The sequence below is a fragment of the Esox lucius genome, chromosome 2, assembly GCF_011004845.1.
Source record: "Esox lucius isolate fEsoLuc1 chromosome 2, fEsoLuc1.pri, whole genome shotgun sequence".
NCBI lineage: Eukaryota > Metazoa > Chordata > Actinopteri > Esociformes > Esocidae > Esox > Esox lucius.
In genome coordinates, this window is record NC_047570.1 from 17757356 (window position 1) to 17780414 (window position 23059).

Here is a 23059-nt window from a genome sequence, read left to right on the forward strand (position 1 = left end):
CTGGACAATTAACTCAGTTATGGCCAGCACATTACTCAGGCACTGAAAAGGCCTCACCACCGATGACCTACTCAAAATCTACAGCACTCTAATCCAACTTTACCTGAAATATGCTAGTATTTAGCATGTGAGCTGCTCAAAGAAGCAACAGGCTGCAGTGGATAGGGTACAGAAAAGGGCATGTAAAAAGGGCATTGTTCTCACTATATATGCTCCCTCTGGGCGATGTAATCCAAAATCACAATGTAAACTTTCACTGTTACGCTGATGACACACAGTTATATATTTCAATGAAGCATGGAGAAGCCCCTAAATTAGCTACTTTGGAAGCATGCGTTTCAGATATTAGGAAGTGGATGACAGAGAATTTCTTGCTCTTAAACTCAAGGAAAACAGAAATGCTCATTTTAGGACCCAAGAAACAAAGAGCGTTGTTAGCAGATCTCACTGTGAACCTCGACGGCTGCATGGTCGTATCCCAAAAAACTGTAAAAAACCTTGGCGTTACCCTTGACCCTGACCTCTCCTTTGAAGAACATATAAAATATGTCTCAAGAGTTGTTTATTTTCATCTTTGAAACATTGCAAAAATTTGAAACTTTCTATCAAAAACTGAATGCAGAAAAATTAATCCATGCTTTCATTACTTCTAGATTAGATTACTGCAATGCTCTTCTCTCTGGTTATCCAGACAAATTAATAAATAAACTTCAATTAGTGCTGCACATGACTGCTAGAATCCTAACTAGAACCAAAAAATGTGAACACATTACTCCTGTACTAGCCTCTTTACACTGGCTGCCTGTTAGGATTAGGGCTGATTTTAAGGTTTTACTCTTAACCTATAAATCAATACATGGACTTGCTCCTACTTACCTTGCTGAAATGATCCAGCCATACATACCTACACGTAACCTACGTTCGCAAGATGCAGGCCTTTTAATTGTACCTAGAATTTCTAAACAAACAGCTGGCGGCAGGGCTTTTTCTCATAGAGCTCCACTACTGTGGAATGATCTGCCAATTAAGGTTAGAAATGCAAACTCAGTGCAAACTTTCAAGTGTCTACTAAAGACTCATCTCTACAGCACTGTTTATGATTAGGTGTAGCCTGGCCTGGGGGCGTGAAGGTGACCAGTAGGCTTGATACTGTCCACCCTTGCTGTCTTTCCAGGTGGGCTCTCGTCGCCACTGGGATGCCCTCCCTCCAATGCCTTTCGGGGGAAGAGTCACTGGCTTGTTGTTGACTCTCCGTTGCGCACTTGTGCAATTAGGCTGTATGCTGCTGGCAATACTTGGCCCTCATTCAGGGGGGTTGCGGTTGGTGGGTGTCCCTTTGGTTGATGCCTGGCAATGTGGGTGGATTGATTTCCTGCCTGTTGGGCCCTGTCCGGGGCCTCCCCCGGGTAGGGCCACAGTGTCGCCGGACCCCCCCGTCTCAGTTCCAAGGTGTTACGCTGCTATATTATTGTGCTAGGGGATATGAGGAATGCACTTTCTAACTTTTCTCAGTCTCCTCCAGTTTTACATTTTAGGAGGAGATGAGGTCCTGGTCCACACCTGAGGAGTACCTGGTTTGGGGGGCCCGTTGCTGTCCCTGTCCTTCTGGCCATACTTTTGACCTAGTCTAGAATCAAATAGACTCTGGATTTAGCCCAGAGAAATGTATTTATTATTCCAATTGGACTCTTAATATCTCACCCGGCACAGCCAGAAGAGGACTGGTCACCCCTCTGAGCCTGGGTCCTCTCTAGATTTCTTCCTAAAATTCGGCCTTCCTAGGGAGTTTTTCCTAGCCACTGAAATCCAACACTACAGTTGTTTGCTCCTTGGGTTTTAAGGCTGGCGCAATTTCTAATAATTGCGCCAACAGTTATTGCCTTCTCACCAAGCTGCTTGCCTATTGTCCTGTAGCTCATCCCAGCCTTGTGCAGGTCTACAATTTTATCCCTGATGTCCTTACACAGCTCTCTGGTCTTGGCCATTGTGGAAAGGTTGGAGTCTGTTTGATTGAGTGTGTGGACAGGTGTCTTTTATACAGGTAACAAGTTCAAACAGGTGCAGTTAATACAGTTAACGAGTGGAGAACAGGAAGGCTTCTTAAAGAAAAACTAACAGGTCTGTGAAAGCCGGAATTCTTACTGGTTGGTAGGTGATCAAATACTTATGTCATGCAATAAAATGCGAATTAATTATTTAAAAATCATACAATGTGATTTTCTGGCTTTTTGTTTTAGATTCCATCTCTCACAGTTGAAGTGTACCTATGATAAAAATTACAGACCTCTACATGCTTTGTAAGTAGGAAAACCTGCAAAATCGGCAGTGTATCAAATACTTGTTCTCCCCAGTGTAGAACATGTTCCGAAAACATTGTAATACGTTTTAATTAGTTCTGATAATATTATTAAATGTTACTGTAAATTGATTGTTATATATACGTATAGTTTAAAGCAGCTGACATATCTCTGCACTAGCCTATACAAGACAGGCTCTGGTGTGTCTGTGTGTTTGTGTGTGTCTACTGACACACTACTTGCCTACTGTATGAGACAGTATATCCACACATACACTAGTTCATACAGTGTCATTAATTTAGTGTGGTATTATGAAGTGCATTATGGAAACAAGGATAGTTTATGGAAACAATGATAGTAGACAGGAAGGAGGGCATAATAAGCCTGTAATGAATAAACAATTGCAATGAGGAAATGTGTTTTGGAAGGAAGGAAGGAAAAAAAGGGGAAGGAAAGAAAGATTGGAAGATAAGAAAGAGAGATAATGACAGGACACCACCTGACAATGTTAAAGGTCGTGAGGCAGGTGAAGTTGTAGTTGCTATGCCAGCATTATTGTTTTGATTGACAGGCATGATTTGCCAGATTCTCTAGGCATGATTTTCTTCATTTTGAGTTCTTTAATGAAGTTTAATTTGGTTTGAATTTGAAATCAATATTCACAATGATTTAGTTGTGTTCTTATCTGTTGACAATCCAGTGTGACAACTTATCCTACATAGTGTGACAACTTATGGGGCACATTGAAGTGCAAATTGTCAAATTTTCAGAAATGCACACTCTCTATTTAACGGTCTACAACTCCATACTGAAATAAGATATGAGGAGGTAATGAATACTAAATATATGCCCAAGACTTTCTTCTCATCATCTCATCTTCCTTCTTTCATTTGGAATTATATTTATAGCATTGTGATGTATTGTGTCCTGTAAATGTTACATAATGTGAAAAGAGTGACAACATACCCCGCTCTCCCCTATTTTTATTAAAGTTGTATTTTTGAGAATGAGAATGTTAAAATTTTGTTTCGTTGCAATTCCTATGACAGTGTTTTTTATATATTAGATTTTTGTATGGTTGATTGGATTTTTTGCATCCAGTAGAGGGCGTCAATATAACAATTGGAATGTAAATTGCTCTAAAACTCCACCAAAGAAGAAGACAATTATCTGGGGTTCTGGTTTCAGGCGTTTCTTTGAACATTAGCTACGTTAGGTTGTTTTTGTTGACACGGAAACGGCGCGATTGTGACAGTAATATCAATAACCGTTTGGATAAAATTATTTTCTTCGTTGGATAAGGATAAACTTACTGGGTAATGATATTATCGTCTGATGTTTTGCAAGTCATACTTGTTTGTTGACGTTTTTTTTAACCTACCGAGTATCATGAGGTCCGATTGACAGCCAACTATTATTGTTTCGCTATATTATCTTTCTTTAGTACATGCCAGTTAACATTCGCAGTTAGCTAATGTTAGCTAACAAGTACTGGATCTATTTAAGTTTCCTGCTGCTTTACGCGGAAAGACACCTTGGTGTTCGCATGTCCCCCTGACATTTCTTGTAACAGACTTATGCAGAAGCGCATACTGTCTCTGTACATTTTAAATTGGTGGTAAAGTAGTAAGTTAGCTACTGTTCAGTACTATGTAACGACGTGTCGTTACCTAGGCAAAGATACATATTCACGCATCCATTGGATTGGTTAAATAGTCTAATCCAGTGCTTTTTAACTCCTTTACTGCAAGGCCGAATTTGCTGATTTTGTATTTATGAGCTCGGATGTAATGGCTAAGTAGTCCAAAAATAAATGCATATATTTGCCTTAATTAACGTTATTATTCTCTCCACAAAGAACGGAGCAGCAGAGTTTGGATATATTATCACAAATACGTTTTTAAATGCAATAAAGTATATGTTACTATGTTGATCTTAAAGAAAACAATACGTTTTTCAAAATCGTGACAGTGTTTGTTGCCATTTCAGTGTTTGGTGACGTCGGAGTTTAACATGTGACTGTCGGATTTTTCCGGTCTGAGAAATATGGCAATTATTTACTTTAGCTATGACAAAACAAACAGGCATAATTCAAATATAAATACAATGATTACAATAAACAGACTAAAGCAAACCTGTACATATTCAACATTTTAATAAAATCAACCGGTTTAAATACACAGGGTGGTTTAGGTATGAATCAAATTACATGTTTTATACAGTATTATTGTAGATTTAATACATTTTAAGACTGTATATATAACTTTACCATTTTATATGGTACGTAAAAGATGTAGCATATACTTTTCTTTTAGAAAAGTACGTGGCGCTTACTCGGCCAATGGATTGTCTCATTGTGTCAGTGAACATTTCGTTTTTGTTTAGCTACATTTTCGAGCTACCTACAGTTAGCCAGAAACATACACTGCTTTGTGCGTCACCATAATTTGAAATGATTGGCCTAAATATTTGCCAGATTAAGTTTCATGGTTTTATCCTTGTTGTGACTGTTAAGCATGATACAAATGACATGTGACTCGGTTAAAAACATCTACTGAAATTTAAAGAGTGTAGTTTACTTGGGATGATGCAAGAAGGGCAGGACTGACGGACTGCATGTACCCTACTGTGGGCCGTGGTGACATTAAGCCCTCTACTGTATACACCTAATCAAACATGATTGTTCACCTCTTTCTCCCCCAGTCACAAACAAGCAACAGTTTGTTCAATATTACAATTTGATTATTAGAAGTTTTCTTTAGGAGAATTCAATGCTGACGCTATACTGTACTTTTTCAGTAATTGTACTCAACATACAATTAGCCCTTCTTTCAAGATAGCCCTTCTTTCTCCGCAACCACTGGACTCGGGTGTTTGACGATTACTCAATTGACCTGTGAGATTGTATCACCATTTTGGCATGTTCTGCTTCAGAAAGATTAGACCTATACTAAGAAACAAGTTCCCTACCAATCGTAATGTAGGTTTACTCTTGTGTTTTAGCACTATGAGCAATGGTTTCATGACGAATGATATGATCATTTGTCATCGTATCATTGTCCTCATATGAAATATGATTTGTCTTTTAAGTATTAACATTTTCCCTAATTTCACCGACAGGTTTTGTTAGTGTGCTCCATTGCCTGTGGCTGCTGGTGGAGCAATGTCAGAGAGCTCCAGTGACACGGAGTCCTCCTGTGGATGGACCATCATAAGTAATGAGGCAAGTCAAATCTTTCCTGACCCTATCTGCACCCCCCTTTCTCATCAGCCTGATGCCTCGAGCTCCTCAGGTAACCATTGTTGGACCAGTGGTCATGTACTAGGTGCCAGAGGCCTTGGAATACCTGTAATCAAGTTTCAAGGTTTATTTGTCAAATGCTCCGAACAACACAGCGTCATCCTGCACAATGAAATTCTAATGACATGGCACCTGACTACTATGTAGTTGACAGTTAAGAAGAAGCGTATCTAAGCAAAAATATAGCTAGACAGCAAATAATAATAAAATAAAGCAACACTATATATAACACTGTACACTACCAGCAGTTTATGAAAGAGTACTGAAAAACTAGCAGTAATCTGGGTAGTATTATTGATATAGCAGTAATCTGGTTAGTATTATTGATATAGCTGTAATCTGGGTAGTATTATTGATATAGCAGTAATCTGGGTAGTATTATTGCTCATTTAGATATGGAAAGTGTGGCAGTAATATACTTAAGTGTGAACTAGCAGCAATTGCTAGAGTTATTGAATAGTATGGATACATATGAGTGCAATAATGCATGCTAGGCTAAAATGTGGATGTCTAATGTAATTGGCTTGTTTTGTAGGGTTCAGATATTGAGACCCTGGGGCCAGAGACTGGCCTAGAATGTGGGGCTGACCTCCCAGAGAGTACCCAAGTGCTGGAGCCAGGGCTGGTACATGACCAACCCACCCCTCTCCCTGGTAGGAGGAGTTCTCCTAAGCTCAGTTGTTTCAGGCTGTTCAATCAGTTTGGTTCATGTGCTTAGGGCTATTACAATTCAGTATTAAAACAAATCTCTTGACAATATGCATAAGTGTTGTTACATAGCCATATCAGCAAAACACTGCAGGATTTGTTTTAACCATCTTTAAGGGAAATCATTTATATCAGTATTGACATGTTGTGTGCTCACTTTAGATGTTGTATACTAAATGTATTAAATGTATTACTTTAAATGTCCTCTGAATGTGTTTCAGAGGAGTGCATTGAAGAGAGGGGTGAGTCATCTCCTGATACCATCCTGAAAAAAGAAGCCTTAGATGAGACGTTGTCTGCTTTAGAGGTGAGTGATGGAAACAACCTTTCAGCTGCGAATCTGTGTGATTCCGTATGTCATTGCTTTTCTAGTCCCTGTGCCAATCATGTGTGTCCTCTGCAGGTAAGCGGAGAGGTGGCGGGGGACGAGCATGTGACTCTGTGCTCCTCCAGCGACCACTCTGACATTGTGACTCTGGGGGACGTGAGGGAGGCTGAGCTGGGCCCTTGGGATGAGCAGACAGTGGTGGAGGAAGAGGCAGCGACCAGTGAGGATCTCTACCTGGGAACCTCCTCCAGCAGCCAGTACACCTTCAGCACTGCAGAAACTGGTAGGGCTCTAACCCAGCACGCTGTAGGTGATATTTCTATACATTTCATTAGATACATTTGAGTCTACCTTAAAATCTGTGTGACCATGCCAGGCTTGACGATCTAGTGATGAATCGGGGTAAGACTGGAGTAGAGGATAGTTCATGACAATAGAAGAAAACAATAAAGCACTCGTTCCTGTCCTTTTCCCCTAAAGCCAGGTTGATGATGGGCTGCTGGGAATTTCCACAGAGTCTGTGGGATTTGGGCTGTCATCTGAAAGGGCAGCTGTCTGGCAACCGTTCTCTCTCAGGTGGTCTTAGTTGAACTGGCGTGAAAGTGGCAGTGTGCCGCTTGTCTTGCTCAATACTTTTGCAGGCCTAACCCCGATGAGCTGTTGTCAAAGGGAATTGTGTAAACATGTTATGCTTATCTTGAAGGGTGTTGTAACTGCCACTAAATGTGTGAAACAAAATGCTTGCCTGGTATTTCAGAATGGTGTGTGTTGTGTTTGTTTAGGCATCCAGCCATTGTCCCAGTGGTTTGTCGAGTCATTGGTTTGACTTATTAGCCTCGCCAGTACACTATTTTTCTCTTACAAAATGCATTATCTAATTGTTCTCCTGTCTTATTTTCAGGTTTGATCATATAACCTAGATTAAAACCTGATACTGAGGCATGTTTACATGTTGCTGCTATTACCAGAGTGATGTCTTTATCAGCATTAACTATCAGTATTTCTTAGTTTAAGGAAAGCTTAAGGCTAATAATATTCACTGCAATATGGGATGTTTTTTTCCCCCCAGGTTTAGTATTTCCTGTTGATATAGAAGACTGAAACATAATCCTTGTTGTTTGGGTTTAATATGCACCAAGGACATTATGGACATTGCCATAAAAAAAATTAACATTGTGTAGTGTTTAATTATAATTGAGCAGGCATGATAGTGCCAAGGGCAGTATTTTGCAACTATATCCAAAAGAGCAATGACAAATATTTCCAGGAGCCCCAGGGCACTAGCTATTACCACAAATATAGGCTTATGTTTTGTTGCAGTTTGCCTTCATCAGAGCCTTAAGTACTTAAGTTACTTTGATGCGCTAATAGAGGAGTGTCCTGCTCAGCATCCTGTCAGTGATGTACTGGACAGGTTAAGCTAACAGGAGTATCATCACACAGGACTAGTTCATATTTTTCTTTCAGAAATTTTGGTCCAAATCATTCTAAGCAGTCAATCCAAAAAGCGTCTTTGTACAATGTTCAGACATTTTGGTCCAAAAAGCTGGGCAGAAGCACTTTTGGGTGCACATTTTTCCATTATGCTGTTAATCATGTTTTCTGCATGAGCATTTTTACAAGCATGTCAAGCTTAATGTTCACTTTGTAGTTATGGTTCATTGCACTGATGTGTGCATGCATGTGTGTTGCAGTCTTCCCTTCAGAGCAGCCCGTGGTTGCAAACACAAGCAGCAGTGAGGATGAGGCAGGGGAGCAGGTCACCTCTGTGGTGCGGAGGCGCAGGGTGAGGAGGTGCACCACAAGTTCCGTAGCTGAGCCTGAAGAGGAGGTGCCAGAGATTGGTAGTGACAAAGAAGAAACTCCAGGAAAGGGGGCACATAAGGTGGAGTTACAGCAGAAACCTGCCGTTGCCCCCCCAACTCAGAGCCATGTCAGCGGCACCCTCAATAAATGTATCCTACTGGCCCTCGTCATTGCCATCAGTATGGGCTTTGGTCATTTCTACGGTGAGCATCCTGGGAAAATATTGGTAATAATGAAGTATTTAAATGAACAATGATCAATTTCAGTGTTTCCTCATTGTGAGTGTGGATTAATAATTGTTAATAGGAATTTACGAGGAGATGTTTTTGTATTTAACTTTTTGGTTTTTTTGTTCTAGGGAAAGGTACACTATGGAGTAGATGTTTTGAGGGTAATTGTCAAACTTAACTTACTTGGGTGGTTAAGTCTTGTAAATGTTCTAGGTCATCGCCGCATAGTAGTTTTGAATGGCATAAACTAAACCCTTGTGGGTTTAGTGGAGATATGCACACGCATGGCAGGTAGCAATATGTAGATGGAATATCACAGTGACAGGCTAAACATCCTGTTAAGATAGCATAACAAGGCTGACACTGTTTCTGTTAACCTCGTGACTCCATCCTCATCATCTTTCATGAGTAGAAACAAATCATTTAGTCACAGTATGTGGGTTGTAGTAAAAAAAAAAAGCCTTCCATTTTCTAATGGTCTTGAGAGATATATTAAAAACGTACTGGAGGTGCAATGCATGTGGTGAGTGGATTATAGTCCAGATACTCATGATGAGTTTCTTGTTGAATTTTAGTCGTTTTATTTTGTGTTTGCATGTTGTAGATCTACTATATTTCTGGTGCTATCCTTGTTAAGGTGAGATAAGAGTGGGTTCCCAAATTTCTAAGAATTCAAACACCTGTTGCCATTAAATGTAAATAATGCACACAATAACTAATTGTGGTGTTTGTGAACATTTTGCCAATGCTGATAAATGTCACAATAGTTTTGAATTATGGGGGGAAAAAATTGTCTGCATGGAAAGGTTTAGAAATGTTTATCCTAGACTGAACCCTTTTTATTACACCTAACACCACATGGGCATTTCCCACAACATTTTCCACTTGTGTTGATATTCCTTTATGGGTTATCATCTGTTGAATCATGCCTCTGCTCATGGAAAATTAAGGCAAAGTTTAATATTTAATTCTAACACAGGCACTGTACAGGTTCAGGAGAGGCAGAAGATTGTGGAGAAGATCAGAGTGAACGAGCTTGGTGATTCCAAAGAGCTACAACATCATTGTCAGAAAGGACCAAGTGTAATCACCAAGGTCTGTAAAGCATTGTATAAAATCTTAGGGATGTCCTTCTCAAATAAATTAGCAGAATAAATCAACGTTTATTTTATTTGTCTTAGGGCTGTGTCTTCCCCATTTTCTACATCTTTGGTGAACTTTGTTTCAGCTGTAGAATTATTATTTTGACTTAACACAAATGGTAAGGCACCAGTTGTACCAATGTTACATTTGGAACTATCAGTATCATATTTTTGGAAGAACATTTTAAATTATTTATCTCCAAATGTGGCAGGGGTATTCAGTCGATAAATGTCACTCTTTATAAAAAGCTAATTTCTACAATATATTTTTCCACCCAGAGAAGGTTTTAATGGCAAAATAATGTAGCTAGAGTACAGTATTACACTTCCCCACCAACCACACAGAAGGGATATTTTAAGACACAATAAAGATTGTCTCAGTGGTCAAACACTATCTTTGATACAACATTTCCCTCTGTAGTTTTTGATATAATACAGTAGATGTTTCTTCAGGTAAGTACGACTTACGAAATTGTATGCACCCTGTACTTCCAGTATCCTATTTGGTTTATATTTATTTTGGGGATTTCACATTTCACATCTCCGTATCATCTTAGTATTCAGCCAAGAATTCTGACTTGTTTTCAGGCTTTTTGCTACTTTGACCCTTGTTTGCCACTTACTCCTGTTGAGGTAATTGAGGCATAACAGTGTATTCTCTTAGCACTGGTTTTGCTCACCTTGGTGATGCTTTTTCCACACATTTAGGATGTGGTTGAAAGTCTGAGAGAAGACCTAGAGGACAAGCGTGACATGGTGCTGTCCCTCACTGGGATTATGGATAAACTTACAAAAGAGAACCAGGATCTCAGATCCAAACAGGCACAGCTTCAGGTAACATGCAAGTCCAATGTACGGTTCAAATATGAGTAGTGTTGAGTCTTTCTCTCACTATAAATTGATGGTTGGTTAATACTTTAACATTAAATCAAATGCTGGAACAAAATTCACCATTCATTTAATTAGTTTTTTGTGTTTAAGGGGAAGAATGTTTTCATAAACCATGTTTCCATCCACAGTTTCTCTGCAAGTTGTGTAAGAATAAAGATCAGCTGGGCTGAAAACAGGGTGTTGTCAAATTATGTCAAGACAATGTTTGTTTTTTGTTTGACTGTCTGTAAAATGAATTATGTGATAGAAATGCCCTGAAAATGTTCAAATATTAATGGAATAACCATTGTAAACTCGGAGTCCCATGATTCTCTGTGGTCATCACATTGTTATTCATCAAGTAGAAACATGTCCGCTAGTAAAAATTGCACATTTGTTTCCATGTAGATTTCGGAACACTTAAATCTGTTGCTAATTTGATAGAAACCTTGCTATTGTCAGTATTAACAATCATGTTCAGTATCAATGAAAGACTAACTCTTCCCCTTGTTATTCATCTCAAGTAATTGTTTTGCCAATAGTAATTTGTGGATGTGTAACACATTCTTCATTCTTGTTTTGAAAGGCCCAGAAAGAAGACTTGGTTGTGCAGCTGAAACAAACTGGCGAGGAAAGGATTAAGATTGAGTCTCAGCAAAAACAACTGACTGTGGAAAACCAACAGCTGAAGAGCTCCCTGGAGCACGAGGAGGAGTCCTTGTCCACTCTGCAGGAGGAGCTGAGGAACCTGCGCTCCCAGATCAGAGACTTAGAAGAGAGGGGGTCTGGGGCTGATTCTATCCTGTCTGAGAACCAGAGGCTGAAGGACCACCTGGAGGAGGAGAAGCAGCATCTCCGCAGCTTCTTGAGCCAGAGGGAAGCCCTGATGTCTGAGGCACAGATGTTGAGGAGGGAGCTGGACAATGAACGGAGGGTGACTGACCAACTGAGGGATAAGTTAGAGCAGCTGAGTAGCCACAACATCCGGGCAGGAGGAGAGGCCGACCCGGAGACGGTAGCACTGCAATCACGGCTCATGGAGCTGGAGAAGAAATTGAACTTCGAACAGCAGCGCTCTGACCTGTGGGAGAGGCTCTATGTAGAAACCAAAGAGGAAAGGGCAAAGGGTGACAAGCAGACCAAAGTCAAGAAGTCAAAGGGCGGTGTGATTGGGAAAGTTAAAGACACTTTTGATGCTGTGAAGAACTCCACCAAGGAGTTTGTACACCATCACAAAGAACAGATCAAGAAAGCGAAAGAGGCTGTGAAAGAGAATCTGAGGAAGTTCTCAGATTCTGTGAAGTCCACCTTCCGCCACTTCAAGGACTCTGCTTCCCGTATGATGAATCGCCGGCATCATGATCGGAGGTTTCATGAAAGGAAGGAAGCCACGACTGAGCAGCAGGAGTATCATGGAGACCATGGAAACAAGCACTCAGATGACGAACCATGGCAGCACAATACCCATAGGCCCATGCACCAGCACCCTCATAAATCCACTGACAACTATTTCCAGGCCAACCGTAACACCCGGAAGTCAGGGGATAAAGTTGAGGACCCAAACATCCACAACCAACAAAGAGGAATGCCCAAAGGTTGCTCAGGGGTTTTCGACTGTGCCTACCAAGAATCCATGAGCCTCTTTAACAAAGCCATGGACCCCATAAGAGCAGATGAGTTCAACCAGCTGCTCCGCAGCTATCTCCAGGAGGAGGTTGGCCACTTCCACCACTGGGCAGAGCTTGAGAACTTCATTAAGAATTTCTTCCACAATGGCGTTTTCATCCATGATCAGATGCTGTTCACAGACTTTGTTAGTGGTGTGGAGGATTACTTAGAGGACATGGATGAGTACCATGGTCACAACCATTATGTTTTTGAGGATCTTGATGATTATGTATACAGGCACTTCTTTGGAGATACCTACTCCAAACGTTATGGGCCAAGGTAAGGAAGGCAGGATCTTTTGAATGTTATGTAAACATAGAGGGCTAAAGGTGTTACAATATTCTGAATTCATTTCTGTTTGCCAAATCACAGTAGACCATTCGAGGGATCAGACACGGATACTAAAGAAGAAAGACAGGCTAAGCAGCAGCAGCACAAGCAACAGAGGGCCCGGTCTCGGCCACAAAGGGAGAGGAAGTGGAGCAGATCTGAAAGGAACACAGACCAACACATGGCTGATGTGAAAATAGAGTTGGGACCTATGCCCTTTGATCCCAAATATTAAGAATAATATTACCTAATTCATCTGTTTTATAAAGGCTGATATTGTAGTTGCAATATCTATGTAGGATGTTTGGTGGAAAGCCTGCTTATATTTTTTTGTGACACTTTGCACAATGTTCTTTTCGGCTGCCTGAATGTTCCCTTGCTTCATGTGCTGTTTCTTAGGTCAAAATGGAAATGATGGTGCATCTGACTGCATCTAATCTCATCGCACAAAGAAAATAATTGCCATAAATTATCTTTAAATATTAATAACTAGAGCAATTTCACATGGGAATACGAGTAGCCTAGATGTTACAGTTGTTAAATCTGTGGTACACTCATTGTCACCAGGTCAGCCATAACGTAATGTTCATTTATATTTCTTACTGATGGAATTTGTACAAAATGTTTTCTTAATGTAAAAAATTGTAATTGGGCTGGATCCATATTCCATATATATGTGTGTGTGTATATATATATGGAAATAAATATTTTGTCAGTGACATTTAGCATTATGCCTTCAAAGACACTTCAATTTCGATCATAAAAACAATTGGGAAGATGGTGAAAACAATTACTGACATTGATACTGTTGTGGTGCGCAGTAAAACTTGAAGTCACAATACCACTGAGAAATAATGAATTTCTTCACATGGTATAGCATATTGCAAGGTGATTCCACAGTGTATTTGTCATTTGCTGCTATGTTAGATTTCTTTACAATGTTGAGATTAAAATGCAACTGTGTTAGTTTGCTTTAAGTGAAGTAGTTAAATTGTTCAGTAACATTCCAACTATAGCTTGTTTGATTGCAGCTGATTATTTCCTTTCAATTACAGACTTGCTGTTGAAAATTGATTCAACCTCACAATAAAAACAAAGTGAAAATCGACTTCTTTTTCTACCCTTATATAATGGTATAGTAAGTTGTCTGGCTAGGTCTTCTGATAGTTTAATTGTTCTAAAGATCGTTCTAGGCCTTCCCATGCACCATGCCGACCGCCATAATCTAGATTTTTGCTTTGACTGACGCTACCTGACGAATGGCTTGGAAGCCCCATGGGTGTTGCAAGTCAGCTGGCGTTTCCCATGGGAGAGTTTCTGGTCCCCTCGCATTCAAGCGTTCAACCTTGGGTTAGCTTACAGAAGCTGTGAATGACCACCCCTTACACACTGCCCCATGTGACTTCCAGGTTGGAGAAGTGTGGAAAAAGCAGAATGGCCTGGCCTGATCTTCAACTTACCTGAATGCATTAGGGGTTTTACAATGAGACAGGCTGTACATGAACTGGATGTATGAGAAAATATGCCTTTTTTTGGTATTCATTTAAAAATGTGTTTGTTTATAATACAGATCCCTTTAGTTACTTCCCAATGGTCAAAATTGTTCTGCTCAGTGAACTCAGAGTAAAATTGTTAATCCAGCAAGACACAAACATACATTAAATTGAGTAAAACAAATTATTACTTTTCAGAAATAAAAAGAATAACCAAATGAAATAACTTAGACTAACAAAGCTGAACTGCATGATCACAATCACAGCAGGCAAAATAGAGTAATAGCATAGTACATTTGGCTATGTTAGAAGACAAACACAGCATTGAATTCTGAATGATTTGGAGTTTTAACATCCATGCAGCATCATTTAGTATTTCTGTTTGATCAGTTTCACTTCATGGGGGGATACAATCCAATGTGCACTTTAGCCCAAAGTAAAAAATAGTTTTGAACAGACATTGTTTTCAACGGTTGTGTAATCTTCCTACCTGTATGTTTTGCTTAGTGATGGACACAGAAATAAAATATTTCAATTAATGAGAGTGGCCACAGGTCTTAGTTTGGCAACCCTTTAAGCCTAAACTTGCAATTTTGCAGCACTTTAAGTTCTGGCTTAGGATGTTTGTTTCTCAAAGAAATACAACAATCAGTACATCTCACAGGAAACGCTAGGCCTCACAGTGTTTAAACATATCACAGTGTTATCTTTCAGATGCATTACAGAACATCTCTAGTTTTTACAAATGTACTTCCATTCTTGTCAGTATTATGTGTTCAGTGTCTTTGGTAAACTAGGATACTTTTCCCAACTCGTCCTTCAGGAAAGTGAGTGTGGAATATCTCTGTGCTTCTCACAAATGTATTCCCATCCAAAAATGCAGCAATCTCCTGAGGACAGAAAAAACTTAAACATGTCTTCCCCCATGAAAGGCACTTTCTAAAAGTCCTTTGGCTATTCAGTGTACATTTGGAAATGTCAGACTTCTATAACAAAACATAATTCAACCAGATTTTATCAAAAGCAAGCCAATGGGGCCCAAGATTGCATGATATATGCCCCTACAAAGATACGCACGCACGTATGGATGAAGCCAATCTATAATACCAACTGTAACCGTAGCAGTTGCCATCGTAGCATGTCATAATTATTTGGCAAAAATGACTAAATGCAGCGCGTCTTACCTGCTCCAGAACATCAAAGAACACCAGGTGTGTTGGCAGCATTGACTTGTAAGGAAATGAAGTCATCAACCACTGATGAGGATCAGCAAAGAACCTCTCAGCTTCATCTACATAGCTCTCGTCTCCTGTGAGATCTGGTGGACATTCTAGAAAACGCATCTTCATGGGACAGTGGATGTGGCTAGAAAAATAACGTAAATGTATTATTTACCACACCTCCTCATAGTAAAGCCTCTCAAAGCTATCACTCATACAAAAGGAAAACATTAGTAAGCCAAAACCAACACGAGAAATAGACTACCTGTAGAAAGGTGTGGAGTGACACGGCATTAAAAAGAGAACTTCAGGCAGTGTAGGGGTTGAGGGATTAGTGTGGTCACACAGGTTCTGGAGGTGACCCATGACATCCAGAGGGCCCCGCTGGTGAAGCAGGCCGGTGTACAGAGCTGGGATAAGGTTGGAGACCAATAGGGCACATGCTGCCGGCCGTCTCCAGGTTTTCAAATTCGCCAAAGCTATCCCTGCAATGAACATGAAACCAATTTTATATATAAAATGCAAAAGTTTGCATACCCTGGCAGAAAGTGTGAAATTTTGGCACTGATTTTGAAAATATGTTTCATGTATTAAAAAAATAAAAACTGTCTTTTATTTAAGGATAGTGATCATATAACGCCATTTATTATAACAGTTGCTTGGCTCCTTTATAAATCATATTGATAAGAGAAATTACCCAAATGGCCCTGATCAAAAGTTGACATACCCTTGAATGTTTGACCTGGTTACGGACACACAAGGTGACACACACAGGTGAAATTGGCAATTAAAGAAAGATTTCAGCCAAACCTGCCAGAAGAATTTTTCACAGTCACCTGACTTTAATATCATCAAGCCCTTCTGGGGAGTTCTCAAACATGCGGTTCATGCAAGACGACCAAAGACTTTGCCAAGAAGAATTGGCAGCTATACCACCTGCAAGAATTCGGGGCCTCAGACAACTATTACAAAAGACACGCTGTCATTGAAGCTAAAGGGGGCAATACACAGTATTAAGAACTAAGGGTATGTAGACTTTTTTTTGCCTGCTCACTCATGTTTTCTTTACAAATGGTACATATATTACCAATATGCAAACTTTTGAGCACAACTCTATGAATCAAAGTTCTTAGTTTGGTTACTTGAAACCTTTGGTATCTTTCAAGAAATGTTAGCACTTACCACAAAATACCATGCAGAAAGGCAAAACAGGATAGATGAATCTGAACTCCTTGTGCGCAAGCAAACTGAACAAGAAAAACATACAAGATTGCTGAAAAGTACCACTGTAATGAAACTTAAATAGTGTTTGAGCTTAAAGGGCATTTCAGACACAGTTACAACTTTGACAAAAATACCATACCTGTAAACCATTACTGTCCAGACAACTGTTACTAGGAGTATTCTGTATCTTTTTGAAGCCAGTGTGCATCCATAAATGAAAAAAGGAAGATGAGGGCCAATGACAACCACAAAGCCCTGAGTGAAGTACCAGTGCCATGGATGAGAGCCATAGAACTCAGCCAGATTGTGCAAAACATTAAACTTCAGGAAGTTGTACTGCACCAATGTCCACTGTTAAAAAAATGTGTAAGGCAATTTTAATAAACCTTTCAAATGTGGTAAAATATTAATATGATATTATGGACATTACATATTGTGATTTATAATTAGCCTTGATTGATTTGTGATTTTTTTAGTTCCTACCTTTCCATAAAACATGCAGTCAATCAAAGTTGAAATCCCAATAGCCAAAGTCCTATAGATGAAGGACAGACACACACAATAATTAAAGAACACCAAATGAAATCCTTTGCTGCCGTGGAATAACAGTATTCCTTCAATCAAAGCACTCACCCAATTGGTAGACAATGGTGAGTAATGAGTTTCAGCTTTTTATCCTTATCTTCCTGCCAGAAGTGGTACACCAAAAGAGGAAGCCACACAATCAAGGCTGTTGGACGAAAAATTACTGCCAAGGCTACCAGGGTCAAGTATTTGGTGCTGGAAAAGAAATTTAGCAACATTATAGAGAATTATAGTTATTAGAACTAATACTGTTTAGAAGAGTAGCCAAAAAAATCTCAAGGGTGAATGCGTACAGACGCACAGTCTCAAGTGTTTGAGCTGTGGTCGAGTTGTGTAGCAGTGTGTCCAACCTGCTGTGTGTTTTAGAGCCAGGCAGAGGATAATAACAGAGAGCCAGCGTGGTGAGGGTGGTCTCCATGGTGTTGCTCAGGGTCCTGGTGCAGCAGTACCACGTGAACCAGGAGCAGAGCTGGCACAGGTACTAGCGATAAAAGAGAGCAAGAGCCTTCATCAAATGGTTTTAGCCCAAAAAAAACGAATTGGAACAAGTGGAAAGGTTATGGGGCACTAAGTGCAGGTTGTTTTTACCGTCCATTTGGCAGTGTCCGGATTCTCCAGTGACTGGATGAGAGAGTAGAGTTTAATGTCAGCCAACGCAGCAAGCAGTGCCTGCAAAACTCGAGGTAGCCATATCTGCAGAATCCAAAAGTTATGCCATACAGGTTTTGAAATATGGGTCACGTCCAGTGCATTATGCATTGGCAATGTAAGTCGCCACAAAAGAAGCAGATGTACATAATGACTTACCAAGAGTTGAACTGCATCATAGGTGAAAAAATGCAATATCTTATATAAAACTGCAAAAACTAGAGGGTAGGAAAACCCTCTTATACCTGCTGTCCACTCCCATGTCTGATAGCCATAGGTAACGATCATTAAGGATTTAGCAGAACATTATTGTCCACAATAGGTCATCGCAAGGTTAATACAGAAAGCCTTATGAAATGTATCAATTTCAAGGATATTTAAAAACCATACGATGAGCAACTTCAAGGGACTGCCAGTATTCATCTGGGACAAAACTGGTTTGGACCAGGAAGCAGTTGATGAGACGTAGTACCACAGTGAACACAGTGACGCCAATCCCCAACACGCCTGAGAAGAAAAACATGTAATATCAATACCAGTTAGGAAATATTGGATGTGCTTATATAAATTAATTAAATGTTTCACCTTTTACCAACTTCAATTGAAATGTATGTAGCTTGCTCAGCTAGCTTTTCATACCATGAGTACATGTTTCTTCTTTACTATAAAGTTGGGATTTTCGTTTCCTCAGTTTAACAGGCTCTGCCTTTCTACCAATATTCAGACGTGCACGGATTTTTTCCATTACCTAAATACACAATGTAATTTAAAAAAAACATTCGAACTACATTTTCGTACAAGAATAATTGACCACTTTAGATCCGTGTTTGTGCTCTTAGCTATGATGACGTCAAGGACACGTCCCTGGGCTAAGATGTTGCCGAGACCTGACAGATCTTGTAGCGCCTAGACAGGAATATTAAGCATAAGCTCACCACACCATTTGCTATTGCATTTTCCACGTCGATGTTAAATTCAATGACGGTGCACGCAAACACTGGTTGATGCATGAGAGGTAAGCGCAGGGGAACGCGACCCAAATGTGTCGTAGCTAAGTAAATACAATTGTGTTTAGCAAGATAACATTTTCGTGATTCTCAAAATTTGGGAGATGTTCAGTAATACACCTTATAATGACACGTTTAAAACTTCTTGAAAGTAAAATCTAATTAATTCTGTGAATTTTTACTGTGATGCATGATGCGTTGTCTCAAACCGTATTTCAGTTGTTGATTTTGTCTTGTCCCCTTTCGTTAGCCGTAGACGAATGACGACCTTCGTTCAGAGACCGGAAAGGAAACCGGTAGCTTTTTTTCTAAAATCAAATGTTGTTGCTTGCAGGTCATCGTAAATTGAGAATCCCTTGACGTTTTAATAAGATTGCGGTGAGTTATGTTTAAATAATGATGAAAGAAGATGCGATGTTTTTGTCACTGTCTCATGACTAACCACTTTTGTTACTAGTTAGACGTGCCTTACCTTCCTATGCCACAGAAAGTTCCGAATTAACCAGAGATTCTAGCACGTAGTTTAGTATTGGCCGTGTACCTTTTGATCATTGGACAATTTTGAATTTTTAATAAATGTATTGATTCCACTTGCTGCTTTTCAACCTGTTCTTCTGGATCTGCTATTGAAGCAGCTGTCAAATTACACCTTCTCTCTCACTGAATCCTCTCTGTGAATGAATTTGTCACTTGACAAATGAAGGGGTGTGTGTGTGTGTGTGTGTGTGTGTGTGTGTGTGTGTGTGTGTGTGTGTGTGTGTGTGTGTGTGTGTGTGTGTGTGTGTGTGTGTGTGTGTGTGTGTGTGTGTGTGTGTGTGTGTGTGTGTGTGTGTGTGTGTGTGTGTGTGTGTGTGTGTGTGTGTGTGTGTGTGAATAACTGAATAATCCAAACAAGGCCAGCTTCAAGACAGATCACTCAACTGAAACAAACTTTTCCTCTGTACGCATCTCCATGTTGCTCTCTTTGACACTGTAAACCCTCAGTTCCCTTTCTCCAATGTCTCAGAGCTAGGTGCCTTCCAACCCCCTAAAGCCGAGCTTGTGCCCTCAAACCCCTGAAGCCGAGCTTGTGCCCTCAAACCCCTGAAGCCGAGCTTGTGCCCTCGAACCCCTAAAGCCGAGCTTGTGCCTTCAAACCGTCCTAAATTAGTCTTTGACGGATCTAAAGTGGCCACAGACAAACTTGGGAAGGTGCTCTACCTTCCTAAGTTCTCTGCACACTCCACTAGCTTCCAGTTGAAGATTGTGTGCACTACATTGACTATTAGACCATGGGGCTTCTTTATGTAGCAGCTAGGGGTATAGCCTCTCCCTACATTCAGAATGGGCCTCATGATCAATCCTAACCCAAGCAAGCCATTAGGTCTCATCCAGTCTCGTGACACAAGATCAGCTTCTGCTCAGCCCAGTCAAAGCTCTTCTCTCTTTGAGCACCCTAATGGTGGAACCAGCACAGTTGGTCACCTCGGTTCTACCCCAGTTTTCCGTAAATAAGCATTGTAAAAACAAGATAGGGTTGTTTATAATACTGACACACACTCTGTAAAGGTGTTTAGAAATGTTACCTTTTTATTATTCTACACAACCCTATGTAAGTTAAGGGTCTCAATTTTCCAAATTTGGAACACTAGAAATGCATGTTAACTTCCAGACTCTTGATAAAGCTTTCCCTGTAAAGTAGTTACTATCATATATGATTGTGAATGAATGGTCTACAAATAATCTGTCAACACACAGTTACTGTCATAATGATGACATTCTACATTATCATACAGAAATGTTTTTATAAATACATTTATGTATGAAGCAGCATGATAGTGTAATTTCTTTATTTGAATCTCAAATGCATGAAAGGACATTCTTCATCTTTTTGTAACATGAAAGCTTTTTTGAGGCCTGCAACAAATTTGTATAATAATTGTGTGACTGGATGAATGGCAAAGCTTTTACTTGACTGCTTTTTTTCCATGTTCTTCCAGAATCAATGATGGAAGTGTAGGTTGTCTGGACTCCTGATCCAGAGAAAACATGTTTCGACAAAGAATACCCTTTACACAGATAGCCCTTGCTACTGTGCTAGGAGTTACCGGGGGTGTTTATATATATAGACCCATGTTTGAGTCCCAGCGCAATAACTCTGTTCCAGAGACTTTGAGTCATTTGGAAGACTTTGGAACATCTGAGAGCCAAGGACAGTCTGGAGACTGCAACAGTGTGCCCGAGAGCCAAGGACAGTCTGAAGGGGGCAACAATGTACCGCAGAATCCTGGAGGTCAATGAAACTGTGTTGTAGGGCATAGGACTGTCGGCAAACCTTAAAGGGGTTAATAAACAATTTAATTTCATTGGTGGTTTGTTGTAAAGTTGATGTGAATGGATTAATGTCAAATGAATGCTTTGTTCTCAAATCCAGTCTTGGTTTAGCAGTGGTGTAAATTTGTCTGTGTTCACCAGTTTAGGAAAGTTGATAATTATGATCTGGTAGTGGGAGTTCATTAGGGGCAGATTGTTATTTATAGGGGTCAGTGCACCAACCTTCCCAAAGTAAACATTTCCAATTGACCCTCAACTTATACCTAAAAAAGTTGCAATGCCCTCGGTCTCTAAATAAAAATAGCAGCCCTATTAAATATGAAAATATTTGTATTTATCATTGCTTTGTAAGTGGACAATGTTATAAAAACAAATTGTTCATTTAGTGCAGTGGTTTTAAAAAACATACTTTGTGACCCAAATGACACAACAAAGGGGTGTTCTCAAATTGTACAGTATTCCTATTATTATTAGTGGTAGTATTAACAAAATAACTTTATTCTTACATTAGCCCCAAATATTAATTAAGGACTACTAAAGAGAGATTTTAATGTGACAGATGCGAGAGAACAGAGCACATATTAGGTGCAGAATTCAGAATATTTCTGTCCATGGTCTTTATATTTGTACAAATGGAATATCATAAGCATAAGCATGGTTAATATCATAAGCATATCCCCAAAATCATATTCTCAAGAATAGCTTTCCAAAACATTAAGTAGGCTATTTTGGCATGGCATCCACTTAAGCCTTTCCAGTAGGATAAGTAGACCACACATAACTATTTAGGAAAGCCTCACTGTAAGTAGGTCGAAAAGCCGGTCAAAAAGTCTGCAAATTTCTCCTGGCTGAAACTTCAGTCAAAAAGTCAGCCATAACTACCTACATGGGCAACAATAAGTTTAATAATTCAAACTTCTCCAAATGAATTTGGGCGACAAAATTAGGTCAATTACTGGACCACTCAAGTCTAGACACATTTTATCGTGGGGAAGAAGACTCATGCTTTGCAAACGGATATCTACAGTTGCAAATGTGGTGGTTCACTTGTTTTGATTTTACATGGCAAGGTGGCTTTTTTGGCAGTCACAATTAAATTAAACATTTCCATGTGGGAAATGTCCATCTATCTTCAGTTACAAATATTAAGGTAGAAGTTCTACATAGAAGTTTACCAGTGCCTCTAGCCAACATACGCTGCTTACATAGTACACATGACGCACATTTTGTTTCACACATAGCAATCACAAAGTAAAACCTTAAAGCGGCAGGGTGTAGAATCCTGCCTCTAAATAATAACACTATTTGTCCCACCGTATTCCCAAACCGAACGAGACCAGTACAATAGCCTACAAGCTGGTTTAGTTTGGTACTGTGTCTAAAGCGAGTACAAGGACTTCTCAAGTCAGTGCAAATTGAAAGATTGACCGGCGAGAAAGTTTAAATGGGGAATCAATTTAGACTAATTAGATAGTGATTCCCTTTTACCTGGTCATTTAGCTCTTAGTAAGGAACTTTCAAAACTGGTGAACATATCTGAGTATTTCTATATTTCAAGCAATATTGTCTACAAATATACCTTATCACTACACCACGGCTTGAACTTAGCTAAAACAACCACTTGGTGTCCCCATTGCGGACTTATTGCAGATTTATTACAGTAAAGTACCTGAGGACCACAGGTAATCGATGCAGGCAGGGAATTATATTCTACATGCCCTCCTATGTAGTAAGGAACGTTATCCAACAGCACATCATATATATATATATATATATATATATATATATATATATATTACAAACCTAGTTCAAATGTACTGCATTTCATTTCCGGTAGTTTAAACGCCATTTCAACCAATTTACCAGAATGTAGGCCTATAGCTTTTTCT

At 39.7% G+C, this 23059-nt stretch overlaps 3 protein-coding genes across 14 annotated transcripts; 2 read left to right on the top strand and 1 right to left on the bottom strand.

The window, feature by feature from the left end:
* The first annotated feature begins 3455 nt into the window (after window positions 1-3455).
* On the top strand, window positions 3456-13788 carry ccpg1 (cell cycle progression 1). Of its 7 annotated transcripts, XM_010880096.3 has the most exons (12): window positions 3456-3613; window positions 5418-5520; window positions 6134-6251; window positions 6528-6613; window positions 6710-6917; window positions 7115-7210; window positions 8329-8643; window positions 8799-8831; window positions 9650-9765; window positions 10521-10646; window positions 11269-12629; window positions 12723-13788. In XM_010880096.3, exons 2-12 carry the CDS (start codon window positions 5461-5463, stop codon window positions 12913-12915), a joined length of 2712 nt encoding a protein of 903 aa, XP_010878398.2. In that variant the 5' UTR covers window positions 3456-3613; window positions 5418-5460; the 3' UTR covers window positions 12916-13788. The 7 variants fall into 7 exon arrangements, with proteins under 7 accessions (XP_010878398.2, XP_010878416.2, XP_010878432.2 ...); XM_010880114.3 differs by lacking the exon at window positions 7115-7210 and having other exon boundaries at window positions 6710-6944; XM_010880130.3 differs by lacking the exon at window positions 10521-10646.
* Window positions 13789-14298: 510 nt separating this feature from the next.
* On the bottom strand, window positions 14299-19151 carry pigb (phosphatidylinositol glycan anchor biosynthesis, class B). Of its 6 annotated transcripts, none has more exons than XM_010880084.2 (12): window positions 19067-19151; window positions 18228-18357; window positions 18010-18127; window positions 17791-17895; window positions 17553-17683; window positions 17251-17397; window positions 17101-17152; window positions 16757-16968; window positions 16576-16640; window positions 15659-15878; window positions 15358-15538; window positions 14299-15063 (listed from the first exon to the last, which is right to left on the bottom strand). In XM_010880084.2, exons 2-12 carry the CDS (start codon window positions 18236-18238, stop codon window positions 14950-14952), a joined length of 1356 nt encoding a protein of 451 aa, XP_010878386.1. In that variant the 5' UTR covers window positions 18239-18357; window positions 19067-19151; the 3' UTR covers window positions 14299-14949. The 6 variants fall into 6 exon arrangements, with proteins under 6 accessions (XP_010878386.1, XP_010878368.1, XP_019910543.1 ...); XM_010880066.1 differs by lacking the exon at window positions 19067-19151 and adding an exon at window positions 19040-19064; XM_020054984.3 differs by lacking the exon at window positions 19067-19151 and adding an exon at window positions 18490-18994 and having other exon boundaries at window positions 17791-17823.
* Window positions 19103-21202, top strand: LOC109616747 (protein PIGBOS1). The gene is made up of 2 exons (XM_020054990.2): window positions 19103-19235; window positions 20837-21202. The coding sequence occupies exon 2, from the start codon at window positions 20886-20888 to the stop codon at window positions 21135-21137; it is 252 nt and encodes an 83-aa protein (XP_019910549.1). The 5' UTR covers window positions 19103-19235; window positions 20837-20885; the 3' UTR covers window positions 21138-21202.
* Window positions 21203-23059: the final 1857 nt, after the last annotated feature.

Bases quoted from the DNA above. Each gene is read 5' to 3' on its own strand.
- pigb (XM_020054977.3), bottom strand. From the start codon at position 18,595: ATGGAAAAAATCCGTGCACGTCTGAATATTGGTAGAAAGGCAGAGCCT. The intron at 17,684-17,790 runs GTAAAAACAACC...TTTTATCGCTAG, and splicing joins CGGACACTGCCAAATGGACG to TACCTGTGCCAGCTCTGCTC. The intron at 15,064-15,357 runs GTAAGACGCGCT...TTCTGTCCTCAG, and splicing joins TCTTTGATGTTCTGGAGCAG to GAGATTGCTGCATTTTTGGA.
- ccpg1 (XM_010880096.3), top strand. From the start codon at position 5,461: ATGTCAGAGAGCTCCAGTGACACGGAGTCCTCCTGTGGATGGACCATC. The intron at 6,918-7,114 runs GTAGGGCTCTAA...TTTCCCCTAAAG, and splicing joins CTTCAGCACTGCAGAAACTG to CCAGGTTGATGATGGGCTGC. The intron at 10,647-11,268 runs GTAACATGCAAG...TTGTTTTGAAAG, and splicing joins CCAAACAGGCACAGCTTCAG to GCCCAGAAAGAAGACTTGGT.
- LOC109616747 (XM_020054990.2), top strand. From the start codon at position 20,886: ATGTTTCGACAAAGAATACCCTTTACACAGATAGCCCTTGCTACTGTG.